The following is a 17881-nucleotide window of genomic DNA, read 5'->3' on the forward strand; positions in this document are numbered from 1 at the left end:
GGTATTTAATGACCTTTTGCATCTCTCATTTCGAAAATTTCTGTTTGTGGTCACTACCCATGTTTCTACTGCAATGCTTTCCTATTTCTCCCGGAGTTATATCAATGTCATTCCTTGGTCACAACAACCTTGGCAAGACCGTTGGCTGTCAATCACTCAAGGACCAGGCCCATTTCACAGATGGGTAAGCAGAGACCAGGGACGACATGGAATCCTGAGGCTCTTCCGGGTCACCTGATCGGTTCCAGTGGCCACAAACCCAGGAGCCTCTTCTTAAGGAGATGGTTTCTCAGGGACGGCCCACAGAGCCACACAGGCTCAGCAGTGTTCACTCTTGCGCGTCTGGGGAATCGTAAACACTGCAGGCTGATGTGACTCAGACGTGACCAGGCATGACCGTGACAGATGGCAGGGTTCTGTAAATATTGTGTCAGGCTGCCATCACAGCGGGGCTCCCCGCGCATCCCAGACCCCTGTCCACCCCGTGGGAAGTACAGCCAAGCCCAACGGGGCAGGACATCGGGCTCGCTCCCTCAGCTCGCTGCCCAGACTTTTTCCCAAGCCTCAGTTTCCTCCCTGGGGGATCTCCCGGCCGGGATATCCTGCTGAAGTGACTGGTTCTCAGCTCTTGGCAAGGGTTGAAATATTATGCCCCTTTGAAAAATGTTTCTGCCTCACCTGGAAATCCAGAGATAGAGACACTCCCTCTAAGAGAGGGGCTCACATCTCACGAGCGTTTCTGAGAGCCAGGCGATCTACTGACCACACGGTCTTGCAACATCCTCACAGATACCGTGCCAGGAGGGGAAACTGAGGCTCAGAAAGCTTACACTCTGTGTCCCACTAGATTTGTGAGGCTCTTAACCACTGTGCCAAGCTGTTCTATGAGAATTTAGGAGTAGGAAGTTTAGTGTTTCCCTTGAAGAATTATGGTCTATTCTTAAAAAAGAAAACAACAAACAACAACAATAACCACAAATATGGGGGTGCCTAGGTGGTCGGTCATTAAGCATCTGCCTTTGGCTCAGGTGATGATCCCAGGGTTCTGGGATCGAGCCCCGCATCTGACTCCCTGCTCAGCCAGAAGCCTGCTTCTCCCTCTCCCACTCCCCCTGCTTGTGTTCCCACTCTGTCTCTCTCTCTCTCTCTCTCTGTCAAGTAAATAAATAAAATCTTTAAAAAAACCACACACACAAACAAACAAAATAATGAGACCTGGCCAATCATTGCACTTCCCTTTTTGCCTTGCCTTTGGAAGACAAAGTCACAGCAACTTTATCTGCCCCTATGGTAAGTCAGTGTATTACCTTCTCTTCTCTTCTCCTTCCACATGGCATTTTTTTCCAAAGATTTTATTTATTTATTTGACAGAGAGAGAGAGAGAGAGAGAGAGAGTGAGAACAGGAACACAAGCAGGGGGAGTAGGAGAGGGAGAAGCAGGCTTCCCACTGAGCACGAAGCCCAATGTGGGGCTCGATCCCTGGACCCTGGGATCACGACCCGAGCCAAAAGCAGACACTTAATGACTGACCCACCCAGGCCCCCCCTCTTTTTTTTTAAGGTTAGCCAAATGCAGTCATGAGAAGAGGGGAAACAAGGAGCTCGACTGTGGTTGGCTGAAACAGAGTACCCCGTTACCTCCAGACCAGCTTCCGTGTGGCCTTCCTGCTTTTCCATTTCGGTTTTAGATTTGGGGGATGCAGTGGCCTTGTGTTGGACACTTTCCAGTGGGGCCAATGGGTCCCTTTAAGCCCCTTCCCCTCTCTGGACTTGGGTTCCCTGGTCTGTCGGCCGGAGGCAACGACAGGGCCTACGTCACCGGCAGAGTGGGCCTGGCGTGTGGGAAGAAATTGACAAACGTCGTCCACGGGTGTGAAGAAAAGGCCCTGAAGGCTGGGGACGTGCTGTCCAGTCGCGGAGCCCAAGCACCCCAGGCCTAGATAGACTCGGACAGGCCGCCCACTCTGTTCCAACAAACACCTCTTCCAAGCCGTGGGCTCTGGACTGCTGGGACCCCGGGGACAACCAGTTGCGACCCCGATGGAGAACTCCCTCTTGTTACAGGTAGAGAAACTGAGGCTCACAAGGGAAATGACCAATTCCAAACTGGGGACCGGTCTCTCGCCGCAGCTGTCTTCTGGAACACTGTCCTTAGCACGCCTGTCTCGCCTTCTCTGGGAGTCAGGGGAAGGGTGTCCTGGGGCCGGGGGCACAGGCCGAGGCCCAGGGAGACCTGAGCCTCCTTCACAAAGGCTTCCGGAGCCCTCGGGCCCTGTCCTGGCTCCCTCCCGGGCCCCGCACCAGCTTGCTGTGATTACTTTGCGGTGAGCGGGGTGAGGCGTGTGGGGTTCCTCGTAGCACACAGCATGGCGGGGGGGGGGGTGCTGGGGGCATGTGCCTCAAAGGTGGAGGCAGCGGGTGAGGACAAGGCGGGGAAGGAAGGCAGAGAGGGGGGCGGGGACGAGGCTTTCAGCTCACCAGCTTAATTGGGGCTATAATGGTTATTATTATTTATAACTTGTTCTTGAACCCACGCCAGCAGAGTGTGTTCACAGCCTGCACAATCCAGGCAGGCGTTAAATAATTAAACCAAGGGCCTAATCGGCGGTGAAACTCCCCATGGGCTTCTACTTCCTTCGTTCGCTGATTGCTGATATTTTGGGGGTGAAATATGACCATTTTTACCATCAAAGAGATCAGAGTTCCAAAGGCAAGAAACGGAAAAAAGGGTGGGTTTCGGGGCAGGGGGCGACTCTGCCCGTTTTCTTTTCCTCTGGCTTAGTGGTCTGGTAAAGTTTCTTTAGACATGCAAAGATTTACACACCTTTCTGCAGGGAGCCTTAAATTACTCCCCCGGACCCTCACACATTTCCCCCAGCGCGGGAACAGTAAGTCATTGAAGAATGAACAGACCTCCCCATAACAGCTCCGGCGGCCTTTGAGAAGGAGAATGTCTAATGACTTTTTTTGAAGTGGAGGTCAAGGTTTTTTAAATAAAACAATCTGTACTAACGCAATTTCCTTTTTAGCTGTAGCGTTGGATTCCCTGCCCCCTTTTCGGGGGGTAAGAGGGGAGGCAGGGGTGGGGAAGGGCATCATTTTTCTCCTGCCAGACAATAGGTCCCTAATGAGATACATTTATTTAAAACTCTGTATATCATCACCCTGTCAGGGCCGGCAAGAGGGACCCCGCCGCCGTCTCCCTCTGTGTTTGTTTCAGATTAGTGGGGCCCCGGATGGCCTGCGGGCCATGGTCTCCTGCTCCCTTGGGGTCTTGACCAAGTTGCATTTGTGCCCCTGACCTGCCACCCCACCCCCATCGAGTCACCCAGATCTCGGTACAGCCCTTCGGCCTCCTTGGGTCCGTTCCCTTCCCCAACACCCACCTGCCTCACCCCAGGCTCAGTGCTGCTCGCTTGGCTGCAGGAGGCCTTCCTGCCCGCACCAGGTAGAAATACGGAATTCCAGTCCCAGCCCCGCCTCCAACCCTGCCCAGTTTCCCCAAACCTTCCCTTCTTCATCTTCCAAATGGGGCTGACAAGAGCAACCCGCTCTCCCTCCCCCTGGGGTGACCCCGAGACTGTAGGAAGGTTCTGCCGGACATGCCTCGCATGTGCTTGGTCCCCGGCACCCAGGACTTGCCGTCACTTGTGGCTGCAGCCCACGGTCACCACCACTGTTCCTGCTTCCCCAGACCTAGAGCAGAGGCTGTGGGCAGGATCGGCCTGTCCCACGGCTCCCCCCCGCCCCGCCCCCAGCTCACAAGCCAGCTGCACCTGAATGCGGGGCTCAGTACCCCCTGACATGTTTTCACTGAGTGCCTTCCGGGGCTGGGGCCGGGCTGGGGCACAGGGACAGAGCAGCGACCCAGACAGCCCAGAGAGAGAAGACAGAGAAGCAGCAAGATCTGCGGACCATGGGATCATGGCCGGGAGGAGGCAGGGAGGGCTTCCCAGAGGAAGGAGCACTGAGTGGACTCCTGAGGCACAAGCAGGATCCAGCAGAAGAAAGGCGGCTGGATCTAGGATACCCGGGCAGGGGCCCCAGCCTGTGGGGAGAACCCACACAGCCTCCCACCTGACTGGTTCCAAGGGACCTGAGCCCTGCCACAGCATCCTTTTTGGTCTCACTGTGACTCACTTTCCCCTCCCTGCCAAGCTCTTGAGCTTGAATTAAGTGATTAACTCCCCTGCACGCACCGAGGTCATGAGACACCCGTTCCACAAATGTGTGCCTCCGCTCTGTCCTGGGCCAGCGCTCAGGCCTGGGCCTGGGGCTACTCTAGGGACAGGCCGGTTCCCACCCTCAGGGCTCACTGCCTGCAGAGGGAGAGGGAAATAGATGTTGGATGTGAGTAGGACTTCGGTATCCTGAGGCGGGTGTGATCAAGGGATGTCCCCTCCCCCAAACACACACTATGTGGGCTATAGGGAAGAAGCTGGGTTTGGGGGTAGGAAGGGAATTACCCCAGAGTTTGCCTGCCGAGAGCCGGGGACCATGTTCTCCTTCTATAGCCCTGGCTGGCAGGAGCCTCTGGGAGCCTTGTTTGGGCCTGAGGGCTCTGGGATCCTGCAGGACGGGGTAGGCTTGAGACCCGGGGCAGGTTTGTTAATGAGCCAAAGTGGCCGAAAGAGGGGACTAGGCCCTTGCCGATGGCTCAGTCATGGGGTCAAGGGTGGGAAGCTACCCACGCATCCCCACACCTCTGAGTACCCACTCTGGCCCAGCTCCGGGCGGGGGCCTGGGGCCTGGGGGTCCTGCTCCACAGGGACAACTGAGACACCGCAACGCCTCTGCTCCTCCCGGACCCAGTGAGCTTCCTGCCCGCCTTCCACGCGGCTGCCACTGAGTGAAGTAAGAGCCGTCAGAGGGGCTCGCACAGCCCATCTCGACGGCGTCCAGACAGGCCTGAGTTCGAGTCCCTCCTCCCGACACTGCCATTCACGTGCCCTGTGACCTTAGGCCAGTCCCTTCCCTCTCCTCTGTAACTGGGGGATCCACGCTTCAGGGTGTGGGGACATTTCACCCCACAGTGGGTGTTTCAAGCAGGCCAGGGCCTTCATAAATGCTGGCTGCCTGAAGGACTCTTGGCCTGGTGTGCTGATTTCTGGAATCCTCCGGAATTACTCTCTTGGTCCACAGAGTGGGCCTTTACCTCTTATCACTGCTCACACCTCCACAGCCAAATCTCAAGGCATAGCCTGGCCCCACACCCCTTCTTCCCTAGCTCTCCCGCCCCATCTCCGTCTCAGACTTCATCTCTATTCCCTCCCCTCGGTCTGTGTCCCCGCCTGTGGTTTTCTCTCCGCCTCTGCCAGGAATCCTGTCCCAGAGGAACCAGTACTCCAGGGCTCAACTGTGTTCCTTTTACGTGGTGAGATGGGAAGAGGGAAGGAGGGAAGGAGAGCGAGAGAGCGGGAGAGAGAGAGAGGGAGAGAGAGAGAGGAGGAAAAAATCAAAGCCCACATATTGGTTCCAGATGTGGTCTTCTCTCCTAGCTTTCTCCAGCAATTTAATTAAATTCCCCCAGACAGCCAGGAGGGTTTCTTAATGATCAAATTTCCCGGCTCCCCTCCTCGAGCGGGCCCACTCTGTCTCCCTGACGGATGGCCGACCAGATTCTTCCTGCGTCCGCTCTGCCAAGCACGGCCGGGGGGGTGGAGTGGAGGGCTTTCTGGGGGGGGGGGGGGCACGAAGGATGCTGTGCCCGCCTCTGCCCTCCCTCCTTCCCCCAGGGCTCTGAGCCCTCCCTTGGCAGAGCCTGACCACGCCTGGCTACAGTGGCTGGAGGGGGCCCACTGGTCCCTTCCTTTGAGCTCTCTGTCTCTGGGCTGGCCTGCCAGGAACTGAGGCCAACTGGGCACCAGCCGTCTTCAGACGACGGGATAGTCTCTGGGATCAAGACTCTGGGCTCATGGACCAGCCAGAGATGGGGCAGGCTCAGACCTCCTGGGGACCTTCCCCACACCCCATTTGGCTCAGAGAGGGCAAGGCCAGGGCCAAGACCACACAGACCCGCTTGCCAGGGACAGGAGAAACACAGGCAGGCTGACCAGCATTTACAAGGTGAGGGTAAGCCAGGGAAAGGGGGGCGCTATTTCTCAGGATGGTTCCCCCATGGAAAGCTAAAGGTCACTTTCAGTAGGCCCCTGATTTCTGGAACAAGAAAGCATGGAGTCAAGCCCCAAGACCACCACTGTCTTGTGTAGATGGGCCAGTGAGGCTGAGAAAGGGCCAGGCCAGAGCCTGAGCCCCGGAGGCCTCCTGTCTTGGGGTGAGGGGTCTGAGGGACTGAACGTTTGTGTCCCCCAAGTTCATATGTTGAAGCCCTAACCTCCAAGGTGATGATGTCAGGAGGTCGGGCCATTGGAAGGTCATGAGGTTCCATGAGGTCACGAGGGGGAGCCCCCAGGATGGGATCCGCGCCCTTCCAGGAAGAGGAAGCGCCATCAGCGGCCCCCCCAGGAAGAGGGGAGCCCCTAGCCAGACAATGGTGAGGCCTCCGGATGAAACCTGCCTTGCTGGCGTCTTGATCTTGGACTCCCTCCCCAGCATCCAGAACGCTGAGGAATAAATGGCCGTTGTTTAAGTCCCTCAGGCTATGGTAGTTTGTTATGGCGGCAGGAGCAGCTAAGACAGGCTCCAAGTGCCTTTTCAGCCTGTCCCCCTGGGCTTCTGAGGCCCTGAGGACTCACCTGGTCTGGAAGAATCTGGCACCAGGACCGCCTGGCAGTGACTGTGTGGAGCGGAGACCATGTCAGGGAGCTGGCTGCCCTTAGAGCAGGGGGCTCTGGCCAGCAGGGGCAGGGTTCCTGGGAGTCAGGGTCCCCAAAATGCTCTTCAGGGCCTCTGAGGGGAGCAGATGGAAGGAAGGAGGGGCCAGGAGAGTCCTCCCCAGCCCAACCAAGATCCCATCACCCACTCCTCCTCCTGGCCTCCCGGTCCCTCAGTTTCCCCCCTGAGCCCACAGAGGGTTGGGCCTCTGGGATCAGAGAATTGGGGCCTTGTCCTGCCAAACAGGGCTGAGCAGGCTCAGGTCATGAGGGTCAGGGGTCAGCCTGGGGTCAGGGTGTAGGGGAGGGGGAAGGAGAGGAAGGGAGAGGGGGGCCAAAGGAGAAGTGCAGACCGGAGGAAGCTGGGGAAGGAGGGGGGCTCCGGTCCCGTTCCCTTCACAAATACCCCCAACCCTCCATCTCCACGCCTCAGTGCCCCTGGGACGTGCCAGGGGCTGAAGCTGGAGGCCGTCCACCAAGTAGAGAAAAGAATATTCCTTATGGCGGACTGCCATGTTGTCCAAATATCTCACTTTATGGAAACTCAGCCAAATCAAAAGAGGAGCAATAAAAGGGGGGCCTTCCCCCCACGTTCCCCTCAAGGGCCTTATAAGGGACCGACCTGGCTGCTGAGAGGGGTCTGGGGAGGGGGAAAGTCCTGGGAATGGGGCAGGACCAGCCCTTCCCCGGGGCCGCCCGCCCTGCGTGGGAGCGTGTGCGTGAGAGAGTCACAGAGGGCGTGAGTGTGCACGATGGCGTGTCTGAGCAAGTATGCATTGGCGTGAGAGAGGCGGTGTGTGTGAGAATATGTTGGCGGGAGTGTGACAGGGTGTGAGAATGTCTTGTGAGTGTGACCAACGCACACGTGTGAGCGTTCAGGATGACGTGGGAGAGTCTGTTGTCTGGGTAGGGGCGTGAGCGTGTCTGAGTGTGAGAGCAAGTGTGTGTGAGCGTGTGAGAGCCGGGGGCGGGGTGGGGGTGGCAGGCGTCCTGAGCGGGGGCTCCAAGGTCAAGAGCCAGGCTCTGGGTGTGAATTCTGACTGGGTTCCCTGCCCCCACCCCGGGAGCTCACCGGCCCCCAGTGGGCCAGTCCTGTCTCTGAGCCTCAGAGGATGACGCGGGAATCCTGCCCCTGCGTCCCTCCTGGGTGTTATGACTCGTCAATGAGATCACGCACGTCGAGCTTCTAATCTAATTCATGGGACAGAGGAAGTACTCGACCAAAGGCTGCCGTTGTTCTCCGTGTATCAGTCATCGTCAGGCTGGGCCCTGTGGTGTCCCAGAGGACCGGGGAAGCAAACGAATGATGTGCTAATCCAGGCTGGGAGGGCCCAGAGGTTGGGGACTGGGGGGCCCTCCAGGGCAAGTGACCTGTATGCTGGGAAGGTGACCTGTGTGCTAGAAGGAGCTAGATTCTGTGGACAGAACGGGGCCTGGCCCTGGCGCTCACGGCCTGCCCTCCAACTCTAGGCAGTGTGCACGGAGGAGTGTGCACGGCCTGATTTCCTGCCTGTGGCTAATTGAGCGTCTTGAGTCCCAGGCAAGACGCTCATTAGTAAAAAGATAGAAAATACACAGAAACACAAAGAAGATCAAAGTGCCCCAGATCCCAGCACCCAGGATCAGCCACCACGAACATAGTATGTGGCCCTCAACAGCGACCCCTGCTTAGGGACCCGTGCATATATGGGTACACATACAAACACCACTTTTCCCTCGGTGGGAATCATATAGTACCTACTATTCTCTGACTCGCTTCGTTGAACTGCTATAAGGCAGAATCTTGTGTGAAGGGTGCTGGTTATTACCACTGTTGGCTGGACAGCTAGAGTCTAAACTTCTCCCCTCGTGTTTGTTAACAGTTTTTCATCCTTTGGGACTCACCTGTTGCATGTCCTTTGCCCATTTTTCTGGCAGTGTTTTTGCTTTCTTCTTGTTGATTTTTAGAGTTCTTTATATATTAAGGTTATCCCTCTCTGTACATTGGACAGTCAAACTCCCTGGGGCAGGGGCAGACCCATCCAGAGTCGGAGCACTGGGTGCTTGGCTCCAGAACCCCCCAACCTGCCTGGGAATCCTGGAATTCGGTGGCGGAAAGTGGCTAGGCTGGCAGGGCAGGGAGAGGCAATGGCAAGGAAAGAAGAGAGAAGGTTCCGAACTTAAATCAGAGGCTCTGAGTGACAGAGGCTTAATGGGAGACAGATGGAGGAAACAAGGTTGCCCTTGCTGACAGGAGGGAGGTCAGGGGTCAAGGAGTTTTCTAAAGACAGGAGCCTGGGCGACAGGCAGGCGACAGGCCCTGGCTCCACAGTGTACTGCTCAGGGCCTGTGACAGAGCAGGGGTCAGCCCCTTACTCCTGCTTGGGCAGACCCTCTTGGGCCCACACCCAGAGGAGCTGTGGGACACTCCACACTGAAGGCCAGATGTAGGCCACGTCCAGGCCTCAGCTGGAGTCTCAACCTAGCTGTGCAACATTGGGCCAGCCTCCAAACCTCTCTGAGCCTCTTTCCTCGTTTGAAAAATAGCATAATACCATCATTTACTAATGGGGTTCATTAAGATTAGCCCGGTGCTGGGCACATCAGAAAGGCTCAGTAAAGAAAAGCTAAGTCATCACTGTTCCTTTCCTGGCCACAAGACAATTAGAGTTTTCTTGTTGGCAGAGCCCACCAGCGACATCAAGGACCCCTTTATTGGCTTCGAGACTCTCAGAGCTGAAGGCCCTTCAGGTTACAGGGTTCAAGGAACTGAGACCCAGAGACCAGAAGGGACGTGCCGGGGTCACCCATCCGAGCTGTCTTAACCGTGTCCTCCAAAGAGACATGTTCTAATCCTAGCCTCTGGTACTTTTGACTGTGATCTCATTTGGAAATAGAGCTTTTTGTTATTGTTTTTGCAAATATAATCAAGTTAAAATGAATTCCTACCAGATGAGGATGGGTCCTAAATCCCATGACTGGTGTCAGTTAGGAAGGACAAGGAGGGACGCCTGGGTGGCTCAGTGGGTTAAAACCTCTGCTTTCAGCTCGGGTCATGATCTCAGGGTCCTGGGATCGAGCCCCACATCGGGCTCTCTGCTCAGCGGGGAGCCTGCTTTCCCTTCTCTCTCTGCCTATGTGATATCTCTCTCTCTGTCAAATAAATAAATAAATCTTAAAAAAAAAAAAAGAAAGGACAAGGAGATTTGGACAGAGACACAGACACAGGGAGGAAGGGCAGGTGAACACTGAGGGGCGTGGAAATGGGAGTGGAACTGTCACAAGCCAAGGAGCGCCTGGGGCCCCCAGAAGCTGGCAGAGGGAAGAAAGGAACTTTCCCTAGGGTCTTTGGACCGAGCTCCGTCCCTGCCTGTCGACACTTCGATTTCAGACTTCCGGCTCCCAGAACTGGGAGGGAATCCATTTCTGTTGTTTCCAGCTGCCTGGTCTGTGATGCTTTGTTATGACAGCCTTAGGAAACGGGTGGAACCATGCAGAAACAAGCCTCAGCCCAGGTGGTACCCCCACGTCTGTCCTGGACCCCATTCTAAACAGGCCTCCTCCAGTTACTCACCACGTGCCCAGAGGCACCCAGTTCCCTGACCTGTGCTATGGGGCTAGTGACCCTGAATCAAATGGGAAGGGCTGAGAAGCTCCTTGGGTTGCCTGTCGGCTGCTACACCACTCAGGACCTTGGGATCGAGAAGCAGGGTGTGGACCCTTCAAATAGGGGTAGACATGCCCAAGCACCCCCTCCAGGGTAACCCTGGGGAGACTGAGGCGTACTGAAGCAAGGGCCCCATTCTGATACTCGTTGTTGCCAGATGGGAGTTTGGGTCCCGGGTGCCCAATCTTCTGATTTTACAAGATAAGATGGAAAGATCCGTATCAGTGTGGGCAGAATTTCCCAATGTCACTTGAGAAGACACCCCTTGGGGGATCCGGGTGGCTTAGTTAGTTAAGGATGTGCCTTGGGCTCAGGTCATGATCTCAGGGTCTTGGGATGGAGCCCTGCATCGGGCTCCCTGCTCAGCCGGGAATCTGCTTCTCTCCCTCCCTCTGCCCCTCACCCTGCTCATGCTCTCTCGCTCTCAAATAAATAAAATCGTAAAAAAAAAAAAAAAAAGGAGGTAGAGGAGACGGGGAAGAGAAGGAAGAAGACATTTCTCTTTCCTGGAGCGAGAACCCAGGCAGGCACTTACTGGGAGCCGTGGACTGGGGGTCTGCAGTCCCTTCTGCCAAGCCCAAGCTGCCCACCCACCCCTCCTTCTGGCCCTTCTAGGCAGTAGAGGTAGAGGCATAAAGGTGTTTTGAGTGCCCGGTGGGGATTTTTATAGCTTGTCATTTGATCTGCAGACAACCTTGTAAACTTAACAACAATAACAGCCAGCAATGAATTATGCAGCCCCTGCTGCCCGCTAGCCCCTCCTGGGCCCCCCCAGAGCCAGACCTGGGGGGAGTGCTTTGGATTGGCTTTCTTGGATCTGTTCTGTTCTTGGTGGGGGAGCCGAACAGACACATCGGATTGTCTTCAAATGCCTCTCTAGACCTTTTCTCCTTCCCTCAACAGCTCTCATCTCTGGCAGGTGCCAGATGGGAGAGACTTCCCAGGGGCGCATGGAGTGGGGCGGTGGCGGGGGGGGGGGGGGGGGGGCGGGGGGGGAGGGGGCGGTTGGCCAAGGCGCGATGCGAACGCTGGGACCCCCACGCCTCTTCAGAAAGGACTTTCCAGAATCATGAAGACATCAGGGCTCGGATGTGGGGACTCGAGGTGGTTGAGGTTCCAGCGGATGGCTAAGGGAAGATGTCTAAGCCCCAGAGGGGCCCCAGACTTGGGTTCCTTCCTTGTAGACTCCACGTCCCTGACACTAACAGAGCTCTTGAGCCAAGAACTTGGGTGGGTGCGATTACCCCCGTTTTACGGATGAGTAAATTAAAGTTCATCGAGTCCATCAAGGCAGAAAAGTGGAAGGCGCTGGTAGCCCGCAGGGCCAGGAGCTCCAGGGGACAGAAAGTAAGGAATTGCCCCGCCGCCCGGCGGGGCTGGTGGGCGTCCACTCAGCGTGGGGGACGGCGAGAGCCAGGCGAAGCCCGAAGGAGCCCGGGTCGGATCCGAGTCCAGGGAGCTCGGCAGCTCCCGGGGTTCGAGTCACCTCCACCGCCCGGGGAACTCGGACAGAGGCCGGCGGAGCTCGGACGGCGCCCAGCGGCCGCGGGCGGGATCGCAGGGCGGAGCAGGGCCGGGCCGGGCTGGGGCTGGCAGAGACGGGCCCGCCTTGGGCCGGGATCCGGTTTGCCAGGGTGGTCCGCGCGCTCTACTCACTCCCCCCGGGCACACCTCCGGGTTACCCACTGCTCACTCTGGGGGCCCGCCGTGGTCCTCCGACCCCAAAGGGGGCGCTGTCGCCATCGGTGGCTTCCCCGGCCGGCGCGGGCCGGAAGTGCGAAGTGCGAGGGTCACTTCCGGCGCGGAGCAGCGGGGTGGGCGGCGGGGCGCGGGGGCCGGACCAGCAGAAGCCGGGTCAAGCCCGTGGCCTCGGAAAAGCGTTCAGTCTGCTTCTCTGCCTCGCCCGAAGGTGCGGCCGTCCTGCCGCGCCCCAGGCCGCCGCGATGCCGTTCCTGCACGGCTTCCGGAGGATCATCTTCGAGTACCAGCCGCTGGTGGATGCGATTCTGGGCTCCTTGGGGATCCAGGACCCCGAGCGGCAGGAGCCCCTGGACGGGTAACTAGCTTCCTTGCCGCGGGCGGGCCGAGCTGGCGCTGCTTCCCTTGAATTGTCACCACAAGCGGGGTGGGGGTGGGGGTGGCTGTGTCCCCAGTGGACAGGTGAAGGGGCAGGCGGAGGCCGGAGTTGGGTTGCTTTGAGCGGGAGCCCCTGCACCCCGCCCAAATCTTGCCCTTTGCAGGGCGGAGGGTGTTCCAGGCCCGCGCAGGGAGGCCGGCCTCGGTGCCCCACCCAGTGCCCAGCGTGCCTGCTGCGGGTTGCGAGGGAGCAGGGTGGAGTCTGCGAGGGCCTCGGTTTTTACCCCAGAACGGTGCGAAGATGAGCTCTGTAGCCGAGTCTGCATTTGACGACAAGAACCGGTGTATCCCCGCACCTGTGGGAAGGGTGTTCAGGGCTACAGCAGTGAGCTAAACAAACCCCCAGCGTCCGCGATGCTTGTGCTTCAGAGACACACGAGCGTGAGTCAGGTGTATGTACATTCGGTGCAATGGAGGCAAGAGCAGAGGAAAGAAGAGGTAGGGCTGTGTTTCAGAGGCAGTGGGTACTATGCGTGTCTCTAGGGTCTTCGGTGGAAACAGGCTTTCTTCATCACTGCTCTGTTCACTTGGAGGCGTGTTCTGAAAACAGCATAAGGGGTTTCCTTAACTTGGAGGCTGTTCTGGGCTTGAGAGCAGGGCAGCAAAGTGGGTGCGACATGCCTTTTTGTAGTTCCAGAATTTTTGCTTTGTATCCATGGTGCCCTGGGCATCCTCCCGGGCTGGGGAAGGAGATGGAATCCTGCCCAAGCAGTAAGGATGGCACCTTGATCCCGGTAATTGCAGGTTCACAGAGCTGTCTGTGGGCCTGAGCTCTAGTGGAAAGCTACAGAAGTTCTGGAGGTCACTGCTGGCGGGCAGGTGGGGTGGGGGCTGGGGCGTGAAGGGCCTTGTGTACGCTCAGCCTTCTGGGGACCAGGAGGTTAAGCGTCTCTTGAGTGTGAGCGGGGGGGCAGTAGGGCCTGGGGGTTGCCTGGTCTGGTCTGGTCTGGTCTGGCTGCCCTCGGCAGCTCAGGGATGCTCAGTGTCCGCGGAGGGGTTGTCAGTGTCCGCTTCCTGCTCTGGGCTGCAACGGTTCCCTTCGGGCCCAGCCGCACAGCTGTGTGAGGCTTTGTACCTGAGCGGGACCAGATTGTCTGGGCAACTGGGGAGGAGGCTGGAGACAGCCCCAGTTCTTTCTTAGCAAACCCGAGGAGTCAGCTTGAGTTAAAAGATGCAACTTGCTCTCTTGCAACCACAGGCCTTTTCGGAGACTTTCTGCCCCACAGAACCAGGGCCCTACCTTGGGGGGGGGTGATGACAGCAGGAGACCGCCCACCCACAGGGTGCCCAGGCTAGCTGGTCCCACAGCTGCTCCCCCACCCCCCGCCAACCGATCCACCTCTTTGCTGCCCCAGGCCCGGTTATGTTGCCAGCGAGGAGAGCCGAATCCTTGTTCTCACCGAGCTGCTGGAGAGAAAGGCCCACTCTCCATTTTACCAGGAAGGCGTGAGCAGTGCCCTGCTGAGGATGGCGGAGCTGGGGCTGACCCGGGCGGCCGCCGTTCTCCTGCGCAGCGGGGCCAGCCTCAACTTCGAAGGTCAGCTGGAGCCCAGAGGGGCTAAGGGGGACACGTGGCTTAAAGTGTGGCTCTGCCTTTCTTGTTCTCTTGGGAGGCGCTTCCCTTATTTCTTCCGTGGGTGGCGACTGCGGAACCCAGTCCCCCTGTGGGCTTTCGAGGGGCTCTGACCCCGCTGGTCCGAGAGAAAATTGGTCGCTGCCTCTACCATGTGATTGATCAGCAAACTTTCCCAGCTAAATCCCTGCTTCTGTGAACGTGAAAATGCGGCTGCTGGCACTATGCCCAGAGCTCAGGGAGAGCAGTTTTCTGCCACTTATTCTGAGCCATCTCGTGTTTCTGCCCATGCCACAGGGAGGCACAGAAGCAGCCCTGGGTGTAAATCGTGGCAGGGCGCGGTCGGCTTCTGGGCTGGAGGTGCCCGGGGATGGAGATGGAGCCATTCTCCTTCCCTCTCTGGCTTTCTCACCGGGGAGGGCAGGGTCAGCCGGGAGACGGGCAGGGCTGACTTGTGACCAGTGCGGGTCCTGGAGCTGACATGGGATGTGGCCAGGCCTGCCTCGGCTCCCACGTGAGGACAGGCTCAGAGGCCACTAGGCTCTTGGAGGGCAGCAGAGCTGAGGGGCGGGGCCGTTCTGAAGTCTGTGGTTTGGAGACTGGCTTTGGGAATGTGGTTGTTACTGCCCGGCTTCAGGTGCCGTCAGTTGGGGTCCCTCTCCCAGCAGCCTGAGCAGAGGCACCCGGTCTTATGGTTCCGTTTTACAGAAGAGACTCCAGTCCAGACAGAGGGGCTGCCTGCGCCCCGGGACCCGCCCCATGTCTGACTCCAGCCCCTGTGCTCCAGCTCCTGGGGGGAGTGGCTCCGTCCTGACCCCTCGTGGTGCCAGAAGCCCGGGTCCCCTGTGCTGGGAGGGCTGGGGCTGAGCCGGAGGCCAGGTGGGGACAGGCAGGACTGACACGAGCCGTGTCTGTGCCTTCAGACCCTGTCACGTACTACACGGCCCTGCATATCGCCGTCCTGCGGAACCAGCCAGACATGGTAGAGCTGCTGGTGCGCCACGGGGCCGACATCAACCGGAGGGACCGGGTAAGAGCGGGTCTGGCCCACTCAGAAGCAGGGGTGTGGTGGGTGGCCGTGAGCGGCCTCCCGGGCCCCCAGCCCCCCAGGCCTACCGTGCTGTGCTTTCTTGGCTCAGATCCACGAGAGCAGCCCCTTGGACCTGGCCAGTGAGGAGCCCGAGCGCCTGCCCTGCCTGCAGCGCCTCCTGGACCTCGGAGCAGATGTCAATGCGGCTGACAAGCATGGTGGGTGCCTTCCCCGGGGAAAGCCGGCCGCCTCGGGAGGGAGAGCCAGAGCCCCCCAGGATGGTGGGTAGGCCTGATGACACAGCGCGGCCAGGCCCGCAGGTGCCTTTTGCCGACCTGCAGAGGCTTTCGGGAAGTGATGCAGCCGTTGGCCCCACGCCAGCCCCCTGAGGTCTGTCTGTAGGGGGAAGTAGGGTGTGCATGCGGCCGTATTTCTGGGAGGGCGAGCCACGACTATCTTCTTGGATCTCAGGTAGCGTCTGAGTGTCCTGAAAAATTCCACCTCTTCTGCCCATTCTGCTCCTGGTTTTGTGTGGTTAGAAAGAGAGTGACCAAACACCGGTCACCCTTAGCCTCAGCTGAAAGGTCCATCGTTTTTAAAGTTCACTTTCCGGGGGCGCCTGGCTGGCTCAGTCGGTAGAGCACACAGCTCTTGAGCTCAGAGTTACAAGTTCAAGCCCCACGTTGTGTGTAGAGATGACTTCAAGATAAAATCCTGGAAAAACGACAAAAAAAACGAAGTTCACTTTCTCATCCCGAGTGGCTTCCTCTGCACCTCTGGGGTTGTCCTGACCGCGGCTTCCTGGTCCCCACTCCCCCTCCTCCTCTTCCTTCTATAGGAAAGACCGCCCTGCTCCACGCCTTGGCCAGCAGCGACGGCGTGCAGATCTACAACACTGAGAACATCCGGCTCCTGCTGGAAGGAGGTGAGGCTCGCCTGCCGCCTGCTCCCAGGCCTTTCCCTCCCCTCCCCCCATCACACAGGCGGCCTTACTTTGCAGGGGTTAAGACCTCCCGCCGTCTTCTCTTTTCCTGACTGGCTCTCGCAGGGGCAGATGTCAAGGCCACCACCAAAGATGGGGACACGGTGTTCACCTGCATCATCTTCCTGCTCGGGGAGACCGTGGGAGGGGACAAAGAGGAGGCCCAGATGATCAGCCGCTTCTGCTTCCAAGTCACGCAGCTGCTGCTGGCCCACGGGGCCGACCCCAGCGAGTGCCCGGCCCACGAGTCCCTCACACACATCTGCCTCCAGGGCTTCAAACCGCACTTCCCGCTCCTGCGCTTCTTGCTGGAGTCCGGGGCTGCCTACAACTGCTCGCTGCACGGGGCGTCCTGCTGGTCCGGCTTCCACGTCGTCTTTGAGAGGCTCTGCTCCCACCCAGGCTGTGCCGAAGACGAGAGCCACGTGGACCTCCTGCGCAAGGCCGAGACCGTCCTGGATCTCATGGTGACTAATTCCCAGAAACTTCAGCTGCCTGAAAACTTCGATATCCATCCCGTGGGCAGCCTGGCAGAAAAGATCCAGGCCCTTCACTTCTCCTTGAGGCAGCTGGAGAGCTACCCTCCGTCCCTCAAGCACCTGTGTCGCGTCTGCATCCGGCTCTATCTTCAGCCCTGGCCCGTGGACGTGAAGGTCAAAGCCCTGCCTCTACCCGACAGGCTGAAGTGGTACCTCCTTAGTGAGCACAGCGGTACCATTGACGAGGACATCTGACCACCCCCAGACCGAGGGGAGCAGGGTCTGGGCAGCTCTGCCTGCTGGTGGATTTTGTACCTGCAGCAGCCTTAGGGGAGAACCTTCTGGCCTTCCGTTGGAAGGTCGAGGTTGGGAGACAGAACTTGATCCTTACTGTGTACCAGGAAAGCCAGGTGGAGCCCCGCAGCCGCAGTCATGGCAGTGGGAAAGGGCCCTGTTCCTCCAGGGCGACCACTCCCCTTCTGTTTGGCAGAACCCCCAAGTCTCAACCACGTTGGGAAAAGGGACCGGGTTTAGACTTGGGACAAGTGTACACCTTGTTCTTCTGCGGGGAGTATGGGGCAGGGTCGCTCTCTCGGGCCCCTGAGAGCCGCAGGGAGCTGGTCTGTCTTGCATGGGGCCCCGCTGAAGCCGGGAGGACGTGTGCTGGGCCTGTGGGGGCACAACCCCGCTGAGGCCCATCACTCCCGTCTCTCCCCACACTAGGTTATTAGGTCACTTGCAGAAGTGCTCTCGGTGGGCTAGGGAGAAGGCTGAGCTGACTCTGCCGCCTTTGGCCGCTCTGGGGCCAGATTACCCATGGCCCGGCCCAAGGCGCGGGACTGGAATCCGGCAGCAGCTCTGTGCCAAACCCAGGATCTCAGGGGACGTGCCTTCTGCTGAAAAGCAATCCTGTGTGACCAGGGACAGCCCTTTCCAAAATGTCTCGTGTGAGGGCTTCATCTGACGATGAAAGCTACTAATACTGCAGGCTGACTGCGCTGTCCACGCCACACCCGCACGCTCCCGCTCCCAGTCCCGTGGGTCCTTGTGAGTTGTGTGGATGCCGGGGAGGCGAGCTGAGGCAACTAAAGGATATGTGATACAGTAAAATCCTGCTCTTGGCCGTGAAGGTCCTTGTATGACATTTTGGCTCCCTCCCCGCCCTTCCCCAGCCTAGGACCGAGGCTCCCACCGAGAAGTGAGAGGCATGAGGGGACGGCGGCATCTAGTGGGGACGGTTTCCAAATAGCACGCGCTGCAGG

At 58.5% G+C, this 17881-nt stretch overlaps 1 protein-coding gene across 2 annotated transcripts; it reads left to right on the forward strand.

Annotated features, from left to right (window-relative positions):
• The first annotated feature begins 11757 nt into the window (after positions 1 to 11757).
• ASB6 (ankyrin repeat and SOCS box containing 6) lies at positions 11758 to 17771 on the forward strand. Of its 2 annotated transcripts, XM_046022921.1 has the most exons (6): positions 11772 to 12475; positions 13911 to 14092; positions 15052 to 15158; positions 15268 to 15376; positions 15997 to 16083; positions 16207 to 17771. In XM_046022921.1, exons 1-6 carry the CDS (start codon positions 12363 to 12365, stop codon positions 16872 to 16874), a joined length of 1266 nt encoding a protein of 421 aa, XP_045878877.1. In that variant the 5' UTR covers positions 11772 to 12362; the 3' UTR covers positions 16875 to 17771. The 2 variants fall into 2 exon arrangements, with proteins under 2 accessions (XP_045878878.1, XP_045878877.1); XM_046022922.1 differs by lacking the exon at positions 15268 to 15376 and having other exon boundaries at positions 11758 to 12475; positions 16207 to 16311.
• Positions 17772 to 17881: the final 110 nt, after the last annotated feature.

The sequence above is a fragment of the Meles meles genome, chromosome 11 (assembly GCF_922984935.1).
Source record: "Meles meles chromosome 11, mMelMel3.1 paternal haplotype, whole genome shotgun sequence".
Taxonomy (NCBI): Eukaryota; Metazoa; Chordata; class Mammalia; order Carnivora; family Mustelidae; genus Meles; species Meles meles.